Genomic DNA, 14,507 nt, shown 5'->3' with positions numbered 1-14,507 from the left:
ATATATCACATCATGGGGAAATCTGGTAAACTTGGCAGAAGAGTTGGAGATAAAACAGTCATCAAGTAAACTTTTTAAAAAAATGAAAACAAGCTACCATTTTCTGCTTCAAAAGAAGGAGAATCGATAAGACACCCTAGCAAAATAGGGCTCAAACAGAAGTGTGGTTGTTAAGTGAAGAAGCCTGTTAGTGTTCGTCCATGGGATTTTACTTTCAAGGTTGAAAAAATTCAGCTTGACTTGGCTCTGCAGAAGTCATCGTGGAAAAACAAAACAGAACACAACAAAAACTGCCTTCTTCTCGGATATGATCACGCCGGAGCCTCAAGGCCATCCACCACTCGATTCTTGTTTTCCAAAGATTAAGGTGAATAAGAAGCATCTAATATTTCACCAAGATAGCTGATTTCACAATACTTTTAAAACCACAAACACTTAAAACTTTTACAAATGAAGCAGCATTATTTGTTAAAGGCGGGGGTGGAGTGGGGGGGGGACCTACAACCCCTGGGAGTAACTATGGTCTGAGGCACCTGAATGGCCAGTTTTATTAATGCCGAAACGTTTCAGGTAGGGTTTAGAGATTTTACGTTAGCATTAGCCTTTGAAAAACTAGCTCTCAGTCTTGTCCTGATTTACAAGTGGGCTAAGACCTTCTGCACACCAAACGCAATGAGATATAATCCCGATACACTCAGTATTCGGCATCAGCTCCAGGGTGGGTTCCAGGTGGGCAGAGGGACCTCAGGCAGTTCCGTCTGAAGAATTCAAAGTGAGGACACGGAATTATCCACACTCACGTGTGGGTCCAGTCTTTAAAGGGACAGGTTAGAGCTGAGACCGAATCAATTTCCTTCTTGGTTAAGGTCCAGGGGCATCTGCATTTAAACATTAAGCTGCATTTCAGTTCAACAAAACCAATCTAGTATGAAAAACTGTCGAACAGAAAGAGGTTTAGTTATTTATTTTTTCTCTGTAACTCACCGAACCGAGCTACACAATTCCAAGGGGAAGAATGCTCTAGGAAATGGACACAGGAAAAAAAAAAAAAAAAGGGTGGTGGTGGGGATGGTGGGCTTTCACCAGGTTAGCTTTTGACCTGTTTTCCGCCCCGATTTTAAAACGCGATCAACGAACGGCGGGACGCGCACGCCGCTGCGGACTCCCGGCGCCGTCGGTCGGGCAGGCCACGCTCCGCGCGCGGCCGGGCAGCCGGGGAGCCCCGCGGGTCTGCTCGCTCCACGCACCCGCCACCCGCGCGTTTGCCCGCGACCTCGGTCAGCCGGACCGCACGGGGCGCGGCGCGGGACCCGCCCCCGCCCTCGCAAGTCCGCGTCCGTGCAGTGCCGCAGTCCGCCTCCGCCGCCCGGCCGGGCCCCCTGCGGGCGCGGGGTCCCCGCAAACACTGGAGCCTCAGCGCCTGCTGCTCAGGGACATTCCAGCAGCCCGCCGGGGAGACCCGCGCCGGTGCAGGCTTCCAGTCACTTACGTGGAGAGAACCAAGCAAAGGGGGACGCGCCCGGGGTCCCCGAGGCAGGTGCGGGTGCGTCTCTGCAGTGGCTCCGATCCCGAGCGGCGGGACCCGGGTCGACGCCCCCCTCTGCGCTCCTCTGGGCCCCTCGGACACGCCCCCCCACTCCGGGTCCCGCAGCCCCGCACCGTGCACGCACCACTGCCGCTCCCCGCAGCCGCCCACGTGGTGGAGCTCAAGCCGCGCGAGGCCTGGGGGGCGCGCTCCAGGCGCGCCGCGGGTCGGGGAGGCCCCCGCCAGGGCGACCCCGCGCGGCCGGCCCCCAGCCCGGGCCCCCGCGTTTCCTCCCCCGAAGGGAGGGAGGCAGCAGCGCGCGGGCTGTCCCTGCCTGGCGCCCGCCGCGCCCTCTGGCGGCCGCCGCGGCCACGCGTTCTGGGCACGCGGGGCTGCCAAGCTGGACCCCCCTTTCCAGGGCTCGGGGTCTTCGGCCCGCAGCGGGCAGTGTCCACCCTCCACCACCCCGCGCCCTAGGCTGAGCCTCGCGAGCCGCGCCCCGGAACTCCGGGCTTTCCTGCGCGACGCTGTGGGCGCCGCCGCCGTGCGTGGCAAGTGCGGGGTGTCAGAGCCCAGTGGCTCCCCTGGCTCCCAGGTGTGCCCCTCCCGTCGCGCGCGGGGCCCCCCGGCATGCTGCGAAAAAATGCCGCATGCACGCACTTATTTATTTATTTTGCAACAGCTGCACGGAACAATGAGGCTTTTCAAGAACCGGGGGGCGCGCTCTCCAGCCGCGCCGTTGTTTTTCCACGAACCCCGCCGGGCTCCGCGAAACCCTCCCCAGTCCGGCCCCGCCCGACCCCTCCGCGGGCCCCGCACGAGCGCCGGGGGCATTGTTTTTGGAGTCCTGCGGGAGGGAGGCGCGTGCGGGGCGGCCAGCGCAGTGCGGGTGGGGGCGGGCGCGCGCCTGAGTGCGCGAGGGAGCCGGCGCGGGCGGGGGCGCGGCAGGGGCGGTGCCTTGCAGCCTCGCGCCCCACGCCCGGGCTCCGCTCCGCACGTCCCGGGGATCCCGGACTCCGGCTCTTGGCGCGCGCCGGCCTGGGCCCGGCCCTTGGCGCGGCGCGGCTGCGGCGGCGGCCGCTCGGGGGTGCGCGCGGGCACGTGTGCGCGGCCCCGAGGCGCGCGCGAGCCCCCAGTGTGTGGCGGCGGCGGCGGCGGCGGCGCGGCGAGGCTGGGGTTCTTGTTTACCAGCGTTAACTCCGCTGAGCGGAAAAAAAAGGGAAAAAGCCCGAGGAGGAGGGAGCGCACCCGGTGAACTCGAGACGGGCGAGCGAGCGACGGGGACGCCGCCGGCGAGCCTGCTCGCGGCCGGCTCCCCGGGACCCCGGCCCTCCACGCCCCTCGCGCGCGGGGCAGCCCCGCGGGCGTCGCGGCCTTGACCTTCAGCGAGCCGGAGCCCCCGCGCGCGGAGCCCGGGCGGCTGCGGGGAGCGGAGCGCGGCGCGGCCGGCCCGCCGCTTTGTGTGCGTCCTGGATTTGGGAAGGAGCTGGCGGCGGCGGCTGCGCTGAGGGCGGCGGCGCGGTGAGCGCAGCCCGAGCGGGAGGAGGAGGGGGGGGGAGCCGCTCATTCATTTTTACTCCGCATTTGCGCCCCTCGCCGGCCTCCCCCGCCACCGCGACTTGGGAGCGAGCTTGGCACCGCGACGCGCCCTCCCTCGCGGGGCCCCAGGCGCGGAGCCACCTCCCCTCCTCGGGGGTCGGGCTTGTTTTTCCTCTCCTGGACGCACTCGGGCTTTGCCTCTTTTCTGGGCAGTGACCCCCACACACACCTCTTGCCTCTCTGGATTTGAAAATGGAGGCCGACGACGCCGACAGCCCTCCCCAGAGCGCCTTGGGTTCCCCACTCTGCCGAGTCCTGGGCTGCGGCTGCTGACGCCGAGGGGTCTCCCGCCCCGTCTGCGCTGCCTTCGGACCGTTCTTCCTTCGCTCTTGGCTTTGGAGCGAAGACTGCTTTTGAACCCCCCCCCCCTTTTTTTTTTGAGAAAGGGGACTTTCGTTCCAAATCAAAGGAATGAAGTCTGGCTCCGGAGGAGGGTCCCGGACCTCGGCGTGGGGGCTCCTGTTTCTCTCCGCCGCGCTCTCGGTCTGGCCGACGAGTGGAGAAAGTGAGTATGCGCCCGCCGCCCGCGGCCACTGCGGGAACTTTTCTCCGAGGGCCTGCGCCCTGTTTGCGAAACCGGAGTTGCCACCGTCGCAGCTGTCGGGCCCCCGGCTCGGGCGCGCGGGGCGGAGGGCGGACCCGGGCCCGAAGCCTTTGGGTGTGGAGCCCACCGGGCGCATCCCGCGCGGGCAGGGGCTGCGGGGCTTTCTAGTTCGTAGTCCCAAGAGCCCAGCCCGGAGGCCAGGTGGGTGGGCCGTGCTCACTCCGGGCGGCAGGGGCCCGCCCGGGCTCGGGGACTCCGCAGGGAAGTTGGGGCCCGACGCCCTGCTCTCGCCCCGCACGGGACGGCGACTCCCGCGGGCGCGCAGACGGCCCGCACGGCACTGAGGCCGCGCCACGCCTGCCTCTGGGGCCGCCAGGGTGCTGGGAGCGGGGAGCCCTCGGCCCGCCATCGCGAGTTGCCCTCGAGGGCGTCGTGTCCCGCGCAGCCGCCCCGCAGCCGCCGGACACTTTGGCAAACATCCAGGCGCGGCCTCCAGCCGCCTAGTGTGCCTTTGCCCCTCGGGCGACTTCGGGCTCGGGGCGCGCTGCGTTCCTTTGGCCCGTCCCCCGCCCCTGGCGTCCCGGAGATGCTGGAGCGCCCCTCGGGCGGCCCCTGGGCGAGTGCTAGGCCCGGGGCCTCCGTCAGCCTAGTCCTTCCGGGAGCGCGTGTGGGGCCCCAGGACCGTCTCCAGATTCTGTCTGGCCCGAGGGCGCCTTTGCCGCCCCGGGGATTGCGGGGAGGGAGGGGGGCCTGTGATCGGGCAGCGCCCGGGAGTGCGGGAGCGCGTGTGTGGCCGGAGCCGACGTGCGTTTCCACACACGTGCTCGCTCGCTGTCGCCGCGGACTCCCAACCCGGGCCCCGCTGCGCGCGTGGCGCGCGGAGGTTGACGGAGCGCGGGACCTGCGGCGGGGGTTTGCGTGCGAGCGCGGAGCCCTGGCACGCGTTTGGCTGCGACCAGTGTTGCGTGGCACCGCCTCGACCGCCCCGCGCTTCCTTTGTGCAGTTAATAAGCGGTGTCGCCCCACGCGCGCTGTCGCTTGCCATCTGATGGCTTTTGTTTTGGAGGCGTCGGGGGTGCGGGGAGCGAGCGCACCCACGGAGTGTGCAGGCAGGGCCGGGGCGGCGCGGTTATTCTCGGAAGGACCCGAGGTGGCTCCCGGGGACTTCAGGGATGGTAGGATAAGGTGAACGCGCAGGAAGGTTGAAAAGCAGTCGCGGGGCTGGGGCTGGAAACGGCGAGGGCGTTGGTGAGTAATGGTTGCCGCGGGTATGCAGGTGGTGCCTATTAACTGAAAAATCACGACTGAGCGGGGCGGGGGGCCGCCTGGCCCATCACGGGGAGGTTCGGAGAAGCCGTTTCCATCAGCAAGCCCCACTTAGACGTCTCATCGGCGGCGAGCGCGTGATGCGGGGAGGCGCAGATCCTTACGGAATTAGCGTGTTTACTGCGTGGAGGGAGGCGCAGACCCGGGCTCTCCTGCTCTTTGTTTTCCAAACTTTGAGCGCGCGGGATTGGACGGACGGGTTCCTGCTGCCCCCTCCTGAGGCGCGGGGGTGGTGTTTGGGGGACTGGGCGGGGGGGGGGGGGCTCTTGGCCAGGACAGCCGAGTGCAGCGTGGAGGACCCCAGAGAGCGAATCCATTTTGTGGCGGCGTGGTGTCGCACCGCGCTGTTTGCTCTCCCTTTCTTACTGACTGTTAGTGAGTTCTGAAATCTAGAACTGCAGCGTGGCCTTGCTTCTGGCCAGGACTCGGAGCCCTTCTCGCGGGGAGTGGTTTTTGGCCAGGGCGCTTTTTCTTGAGAACACAAAGGGGAGGCAGAAAGTCTGTCGATGTAGGTTTTTAAAACCGCGATGCCAAGACGGACCCCTCTTCCCCGGGGGTCTCTGAGGTTGTGAGTTCCTTAGAACCCGACGATGGCCAGGAGGCGCCCTGATCCTCCTGAGGTTTGCTCAAGTCCAGCTCAGTGCCGGCCCCACCCGCTTGCTGCAGTTTTGAGGGCTACAAGAAAATGAGTTCAGTTTTTTTAAAACCCGAAAGGCTCCGGACCACGGGAGAGAGAAGCCAGCCGGGTCCTAGCCGGGAAGGGTGTTCTGGGGGCGGCTGTGAGCGCCGTTATAGGGGTTGGTTCGGTTCCAGGTGCCCTGCCAGCACACTGAGTTTTTTAGCGTTTCTTCTTTGAGCATGACAACTCTAGGGAGAGAGTTTTAGAAAATTTTGAGTTTTTTTTTTTTTTTTTTTGTGGGGGGAGAAAGATGTGGGCATGTTTGTCTCACTATCATAGGAGCAGGGCATTTAAATAAAGGAGATAAAGGAGGTTTGGAAGTTATACGTGGCACCTAAACGTTCCGATGACTGTTTTTTTAAAACAGCCAACATGCACCTTAAAGTTGCCTTGGCCATCTCCGTGGAAGGATTGTCATCTTTTTGCCCCCGGCACAGGAATATCCTGTTGTTAGACAAGTGTCCATTTGTGACAGGTCACTGTTTCAAAGGACAACCCAGAATAAGAAGTTTTGAAAGAGCCCAGTTAGCAAACTCTAGTTCCCACCCTTTGGAGGGCAATAGCAGGTAAAAGGTGTTTTTGTAGAGGGCTGGTGTGTGGCTGGGATTTGGAGTTTCAGAGGGCATGTGCCTGATCTGTCCGAAGGGATTAGAAAAGCCCCACTCTCAGAAACTCAGTAAGGTTGATTAGATTACCTTAGACACGGCGTGAAGCAAGAGAGGTCTGTCACCAAGATCACCTGTTGTGCGATCCCACTTGTATGAAATGTCCAGAGCAAGCAGATCTGTGGAGGAAGTGGATGAGTGGTTGCCGGGGCCATCGGGGCGACTGCTGGTGGGTCCAAGGTTTTTTTTGGGGGGTGATGGTTGCACAACTCTGAGTATACCAAAAACCGTTGAATTGTGCACATTAACTCAGCGATCTTTATGGTAATAGAATTCTATCTCAATAAATCTGTCCTTTTTTAAAAAAATGTTAAGGTTGAAAAGAGTGCACTGAGACATAAATAGATTAAATATATTCAGGAAATTCATCCTGTGTCTTTGTCTTCCACTCGGGAGTTCTCAGGTGTGTGGATTTCAGTACAGCAAGTGGTCACTGAAGCTGCAGTAGTGGGGATTCTGCGCCCTAGGGGACGTGGGGAGCAAAGCCGTGGTGCTCAGTAATTTTGGTTAAGGATGTGTCAGGGCCTGGTGCCTTAACGAGCACGTGCCAGGGAGAGTGGGTTTTGACAGCTGAGCCCTCCACTGACTCTGAGATGTTTAGAAGCTCAGTCTGCAAGGCTGTGTCTTCGATTTTATTACGGGTGTTTTCCAACAGAGAAGTCACGCGCCGTGTAAGGAGCATTTCCGCTCTGTTCTGATATGTCCTGTTAGCCACGCGTGGTAGGGAAGGCTGAGGGCGAGCTGTTCATTTCAGTCCAGTGTTGCTTCTTTTTTGCTTATTTTATTTCTTAAACAGCTCCAAAATCTGAGCAGAAAGACTCTTTGTAGGATGCAATAGTTGTTTTGGGCACAGGATGACTTTTGTTTAAGAGAATTAAAATTTCTTACAGAACAAAAGATTTGAAAGTCCATCAAAGGCATTTCTGTAGTTAAATTGTCTTTTATCCAACATTACCTTGTTGGCCGTTCAATAGGAAAAGACCTAGAGAATAATGGTTTGTATTTGTTTCCTGTCTTTGTCTGAGGCCTGGTTTGCTAATAAAAATGTTGCCTGCCCTTCCTATTGTTGCAAGATCAGGCCAATAATGAGAATCAACTGTATCATTTTCACTTGTTGCCTTAGCTTGTTGCCAAGGGGAGCCCTCAGGGGACGTGGTTTCCTTTTTAATCTGGTTTCGTTTGTTTTGTAAGAATGTGCTCTAAGAAGCAACTGAATCCCGCCAACACTGATTGGGCACCTAGTGTATGAAAGCTGACCTGTGTGATTGTGAGGCAGTGCATGTGCCTACAAAGGAAGAGGACTTTAGCTTTGCCCTTGGCATTTTATGTATTCTTCTGCACTTGAAAATGCGGATTTTTTTTTTTTTCATCTCCACCATGCACCATTTCCATACTTCGGCAGGCAGCATGTTACAGTCTCTTGAAAGATACTCCTGTGGAGCTAAGACGTGAAGTGCCCTGGGGTGGCTGAGGCTGATCTTCCCAAACTCGGTGCTGCACTGTGTTTGCCTTGTCAGTGTTTTCCCCGTATTGGGGAGTTGTGGTTGCCATGATGCCCAGGGGACATTTGGCCATCTTGACCAGGAACACTGATTATAGCAGCGGTGATTAAATGGTTTCCTTTCGCCAAAACCTTGGGAGTCTTAAGTGTGTGTGTGTGTGAGTGTGTGTGTGTGTGTATGCTACGTGGCACCTTTTGAGTTGAAAGAAAGACGGGACTTCAGGAGTTTTCTGGATGCACATGTTGCTTAGCTAGCTTTCTGTAACGAGGAGGACATGTTTACGGTTCCAGAGCTTTCTATAATTTAAAAATAAGTTTGCTGTTTGAAAAGTGTGAGGGGGTACGAAGGAGATTGTCAATTAAATCCCGAAAGTGTTTTTTTTTTTTTTAAGTGTACAAGACGTGTCTCTCTCTGCATTGTGATTTTGCTTCCATTTGTTTTCAAAACTCATTTAAAAATCAACCGTGGTTCATGGAAGAGGTATTTGTGCCCGCAGGCCAGCTTGCTTTGAACTGCTTTTCTTAGCCAACTTATGACAGGTGCTATCTGAGTCCAAGAGATGAGCTCTTCTCAATTGTGCTAAATATATAATAGTTGCACACAGGCTGGGGATACAGTTTCCTGCTCTCGCTGAGATGTTCTGCAGGGAAATGCTGAACCCGTTCAAGACAGCAACACGTGTGATGAGGGAGGTGCTTTGAGCCCTCCTGGAAAATGGTGGGTGCCATTGGGTCAGCAGACGGAAGTGGTCCAGTGTGTTCATAAATGTGCGATTTGGTTTCAACAAAGGGAGGGGCAGGGGTCCCAGTGTTTGTGGACATTGTAACTGACCCCCAGTATTTGGAAACATGTAAACCGAGATATGTACACGTGCCCTCAGTCCTGCACCCCCACCCCAAGGATCTGTAAAAGGACTGATGTATTCTGAGGCAGGGATTTAAGACGGGTGGTAAACAGGGCTCTTTAGCCACAACTCGGTCATTAGCTGCAGAGATGCACAGCCCCCTGTTTGTTTTCTGGTGTGCAATTGCTTCAGTTTAATTTGATTCAAAATTTAGTTCTGTCTGGTTTGGAGACTTAGGGCTTTTGAAAACCAGCTCTTTTCTCTGTCAGTTTCACTCATGTTTTAAAGCCCCCGGTATCTTTCTTGAAGATTTCCATCCTTTTTTTCCCCCTGCATATGCCAAATTGCCATATTATTAATTTCAAAATTGTAAGGAAAGGCCGATATTTCTTTATTTGAATTAAGCAGCAACCTCCTTTTTTTTTTTTTAACCCCCTGACCTATTTCTTCCTCACACACATGCTGAATGCTCACTGAGCTCAGTTCTACAGAACTGAGGCTTAAGCATTCTTATGCCATAGAATAAAGGTGGACCGTACGTTTTGAAAGGTATCAATCCAAGTCATAGAAATTACCGCTATGTTTATTTAAAGAACTGAAGAAACAGCTTAGTAAGCTTGACTTTAAGTTTTCATTCTTTCGCCGCCCCAGCCTACGCAAAGTTGCTCTTCAGATTTTTCTGGGCTTAAGCGGAAGTAGTTTGTGTGGCGGTGAGGGATACACGTTTGTTTGTGACGTGTCTCACTGTGTAGCTGCTGTGTATGCCCCAGGAAGCAAGTGCACCTGCAGAGGCTGCCCTTCTCCGGTTGTCCTCAGCTTGGTCCGTGCTGCTGGTCACCTCATTGGTACATTCCAGGGGGATGTGTCCGTGGGACTCACCGGCTTTGTCTTGCCCATGGTGGTTGAGGGTCCTGAAGCCCCCGTACACATTGTTATCAGCATAGCAGCTGGCTGGCCACATAGAGGAACAGGTGCGTGCACGTGAGCGCTGCCAGCACATATCCCAGAGAGAGCTGTGCCTGCCTGAAATTGCTCCCATGGGACTCGTCTGGAAGACATCTCTTTTATTTCCCAGACTTTAGAAAGTAGTCTGTTATTAGTCCGGAAAGTTCTTGGGAGGCGGATTTGAAACCTTACTTTTATCTCCTTGCTCCCGGAGCTCCATTTATACACAGGCCTGTACTTCAGTAAGTTAGATAATAAGAATGTGTGTGAATCTCCACCCATCCTTGCAAATTCTGGCTGTGTGGAACCCGTCCTTGTTGCCGTTTTGCATACGTTTGTTTGACTACTTTGTAATGTAGCACTTGCTTTGGAGCTACCAGTTTAAAAAGTTTGCTCTGTTTTAAATTACTATTGGCATGGGAGAGCAAACACATTGTGACAGGCTTAGGCGTGCATGTTTTATACAGCAGAATGTTAAAGTTTTCCTAAAATGTTTTGAATGCTTACTTTTAGCTTTGTTCTCTTCTATAGAATAAAGACAGTGGTTTGTCTCTATAAAATTGAGGATTGGGGATATATCCGACTAAGCTGATGAGATATCACCAGTGTTGAGTCTGGCAGATCTTGGTTAAGGAGCGGAAGTCTGATGATACAGAGAGAGGACTTGAACACCTGTTCCCCTATCTGAAGGCTCTTTTCCTGGGAAAGAGAAAATCCCAGGTGACGCAGCGCATGCGTGGGAAGAGTCCCCGAATCTTCCTGGAAATGATCGATTGTGACATCTTCGTTGATTGTGCACGTGCGGATCAGGAGTATCATGTATTCTCCTGGGTCTCAGTGGGAGAAGACACAGCTTACAGACTGAAGACTTGAAGGAAAGTACAGGAATCCGTGAAAACACACACACATGCACACACATGCACACACTCTCACATGCACACACTCGCACACACACTGAGTCGGACAGACCATCACTGCAGAGGCAGATCTGGTGGTGTTCCGCTGGTTCTCACCTCTGGTCTCAGTGGATGATGGGCTCACAGCCTAGGTTGGGTCATCACATGCTAATCACTGGAAGAATTCTTTTGTTCGAGTAGCTTTTCTTGGTCAAATGATATAGTTGGAATTTTTCTTTCTTTTTTTTTTTGATTCTTTTTTAAATTTTTTATTTAGTAAATATAAATTTTCAAAGTACAGTTAATGGATTGCAATGGCTTCCCCCCATAATTTCCCTCCCACTTACACCCCTCCCATCTCCTGCTCCCTCTCCCATTCCATTCACATCAAGATTCATTTTCAATTATCTTTATATACAGAAGATCAATTCAGTATATATTAAGTAAAGATTTCATCAGTTTGCACCCACACAAAATGTAAAATACTGTTTCAGTATTAGTTATAGTATTATTTCACATTGGACAACACATTAAGGACAGATCCCACATGAGAAGTAAGTACACAGTGACTCCTGTTGTTGACTTAACAATTTGACACTCTTGTTTATGGCGTCAGTAATCTCCCTAGGCTCTAGTCATGAGTTGCCAAGGCTATGGAAGCCTTTTGAGGTTGCCGACTTCGATCGGAATTTTTCTTTCTAACACACACCTTCGATTTTCAACATCAAAGATTGGCTCTGGGTGGAATTTCCAGCTACGTTGAAGCTCTGCAGCCCGTCCTTCCCTGGGGACGCAGGGTGATTGCGTGCTCCCTGTCTGCCCCACTGAGTCACTGGGAGAGGCTCTGATGAGCCCCCATTTCTGGCTCTGCCCTGGTCCCGTGCAGACCTGTACTACTCCCAGAGGACTTGCCCAGTTGGCCCTTGAGCCAGCTGTGATGCCTGGCCCATCCCTTTGGTTTGGTACACTTGCTGCCCCCAAGCTCTGGGAGAGTGCCCTCGGTGGTCCAAGAATCGAGCCCATAGCCCCTCCTATTGGGCAGTACTTGGTCCTTAAAAAGATTGCTGTGGGGGAGTCGGCGCTATGGCATAGCAGATTAAGCCAATGCCTGCAGTGCCAGCATCTCATATGGGCACCAGTTCAAGTCTCGGCTGCACCACTTCGGATCCAGCTCTCTGCTATGGCTTTGGAAAGCAGTAGAAGATGGCCTAAGTCCTTGGGGCCGCTGCACCTGCGTAGGAAGACCCAGAAGAAACTCCTGGCTCCTGGCTTTGGATCAGTGTGGCTGCAACCGATGCGGCCAATTGGGGAGTGAACCAACAGTTGGAAGACCTCTCTCTCTCTCTCTCTGCCTCTCATTCTCTGTGTAACTCTGATTTTCAAATAAATAAAATTTAAAAAATAAAAAAAAATTGCTGTGGGGACCCAGGGTTGATTCCCCGTGGGCTCCAGCCCTGGGCCCACTCCTGGCGGGTAAACTGTGCCATTCCTGTCTCAGCTTCTGCCCCTCTGTTGCTGGGGACAGAGTGCTTCCTTCCTCACCGCTCAGCGTGCCCGTCCTCTGGAGCACAACTTCTCATCTGCTTCTGCTTGCTCCTTACCTGCCCGTCAGCCGTTCTTCCTAAACAAGTTCATTCTTTTTTTCGAGTCTCAACAGAAATGTAGACTGGGGGAGAAGTTTCTGCTCTCATCGCTAAACAACACAGTGCAAGCGTGTTCTAATCCATTTAGAAAACTGAAGTCAGAAAAATTTCAGGGGACTTTGATTTTTTTTTTTAAATTTTGAACTTGTATTTATTTATTTGAAAGGAAGTGAGACAGAGACATCAGAGCGATCTTCCATCTGCTGATTTACCCCTCAAATGCTTGCAACAGCGAGGGCTGGGCCAGCGAGCTGGGCACTTCGTCTGGGTCTCCCACGTGGGTGACAGGGACCCGATTGCTGAAGCCTCTCTGGGTGTGCATCAGCCGGAGCCACAGTGGAGAGTGGAGCTGGGATGTGATCGCAGGCGCTCCACTATGGGAGTGGGCATCCACGGGGTGGCTTACTGGCTATCAAATGCCTGCCCCCATATATATTAGATCTAAGTTTCATGTAGATGTGTAAAGCTGGGCCACAACTGTAGCCCTCTAAGTCAGCGCGGGCCCTTCCCCCAAATGCATTCCTAGGTCTGAGATGCCATTCTTTAATTTCTAACCCGATTCCTCCTCCTCTATGAAACTTGGGATTTCCCTGACTTCTGTGGACCTGGCTTCCCTCCTCGCTTCCTCTGAGTTCCTGATCACTGCTGTCAGCAGTTAATAGTAATGGTTAACAGCGGTTTTTTTTTTTTTTTTTTTTTGGAGGGTCTTGTTCTTTGGCTGTTGTCATTTTACAGGCACCAGAGTGGCTGGTTTGAGTCACACCTTCCCAGTAGCTGGTATTAACTCTCCTCACACCTCAGCTTCCCCGACTTCGGAATTACACTTTTACTGGGATCCACTTCCCATGATGATTTGTAAACATTAAAGTGAACGAATGCACGTGTCCAGTGTCCCACACCGGAGCCTGGCTCGTGAGAAGCCCCTGGGTGCCGCCTGCTTCTGCTTTTACAGAGGTGACATCCTTGAACAGAGATGTTCTTTGGGTGGTCCCAGAAATGCAGGTGCACTTGATGTCTGACCACCTGTGTCATTTAATGTGATACAGAGCCTGGCACACAGTAGGGGCTCCGTCATCATTGTGTGATAAAACTTGTGTTTAGCCAAGGTGCTGATTGAATTTTACCTGTTCTCGGTCAGCAGTGGCAGCCGGGGCAGCTCCCCTCCCTTTCAGAGATCTGTTTATTGTGTTTTCTCCCTTAATCCTTCCATTCATTAATTTCTGCCAGTTTGACTTTCCCATCCCGCCAACGCATAGACGCCACCTAGTGGCCGTAAGGGAAATGCAGCCTTTATGGAGATGGCGGTAACCCAGCCCAAAAGTTAGATTGCACCCCGAACCCCGCTGCTCCCCTATTGTGCTTTCTGGCTTGGGTCCTGGGCACTGATGCCAGGAAGTGTGGATCCTGCAGGCTCCTATGGAAACCAGTGGGCTGCGGCTCGAGGTTGCAGGTGCTGAACCGGGGATGCGTTGGTGTGGGCGAGGGCTGTCTGAATGACATAAACAAGTTTGCTTGACTCTGGCTGAGTTCGTACCCCTGGTGTATCCTTTGCAGTGAGGAGTTTAAGACAGTTTTGCGAGACTTTTCATAAATGAGGAGTTCTCAAATAGTTCTTTTGCGCTTAGGGGCTTAAAACAAATACTGATTCATTTTGAAAAATACTGCAAGGCTTACCTTCCATTGCTCTACTTAAATATGTAGTAACACATTAATGATCATCCTTATATGCATCCCTCTGGGCTGTCTTATGAAGTTCAGAAATCCTAACAGAATGATAACAAATGCGCGCCTGGCTGGGCTGTATTTTGTTAGCTGATTTCCAGTGTTTAGTTTTGCATTTTATTGATATTTTTATTGTCTACTTTTCTCATGTGTGTAGGCGCTTGTTCTAGTGTCATGTGTCAAAAGTCTTAGCCCCGTTTCGGCGGGATTGCCTTTGTTGTTTCTGATGTGGACGTCGCGTGCGTGGCTGGCTGAGGGTGGACCTCGCCTGTCTTCCTCCCCGGCCGGTTCTGAGGTGGGCTGTCTGTGTTCCTGGCTGTGGGCCTTGGAAGGCAGAAGCCCCTCTGAAGAGCGGTTGTACCAGCTGCCCTCCGGCAAACTTCTTTAGGCGAGAGCTACAATTTCACCCTCCCTGTGCTGGGTGGGAGCTGTGACCCAGGGCCCCTGTGGACCTCTGTCCCTCTCTCTCTCATATCATTGCCCTCACTTTTGGGGAGCAGAGTGGTCCCTTTGCCATCTCCGAATCACAAGGACGTGGCACTAAGGGTGAGCTCAAGGCAGGGAAGACTTCTTGAAGCCGGGTAACCGTGAAACTTTATTCATAACAAACTCCTTTG

General features: G+C 54.2%; 1 protein-coding gene across 3 annotated transcripts in view; it reads left to right on the top strand.

Moving 5' to 3' along the window:
• The first annotated feature begins 2,655 nt into the window (after positions 1 to 2,655).
• The window catches only part of IGF1R (insulin like growth factor 1 receptor), a 250,880-nt gene continuing 239,028 nt past the window's right edge, over positions 2,656 to 14,507 (top strand). For 2 of the 3 annotated variants that reach the window (XM_008248786.4, XM_017337784.4), the window contains exon 1: positions 2,656 to 3,629. In XM_008248786.4, coding sequence (XP_008247008.1) covers positions 3,536 to 3,629 — 94 coding nt within the window. In that variant the 5' untranslated portion in view covers positions 2,656 to 3,535. The remainder of the gene's footprint in view (positions 3,630 to 14,507) is intronic. The other variant, XM_017337786.4, reaches the window with a different exon arrangement.

Source organism: Oryctolagus cuniculus, chromosome 12 (genome assembly GCF_051225735.1).
Source record: "Oryctolagus cuniculus isolate XC-2025 breed Fujian yellow rabbit chromosome 12, ASM5122573v1, whole genome shotgun sequence".
In the NCBI taxonomy this organism is placed as follows: Eukaryota; Metazoa; Chordata; class Mammalia; order Lagomorpha; family Leporidae; genus Oryctolagus; species Oryctolagus cuniculus.
This window is presented reverse-complemented; position numbering and strand designations above follow the sequence as displayed.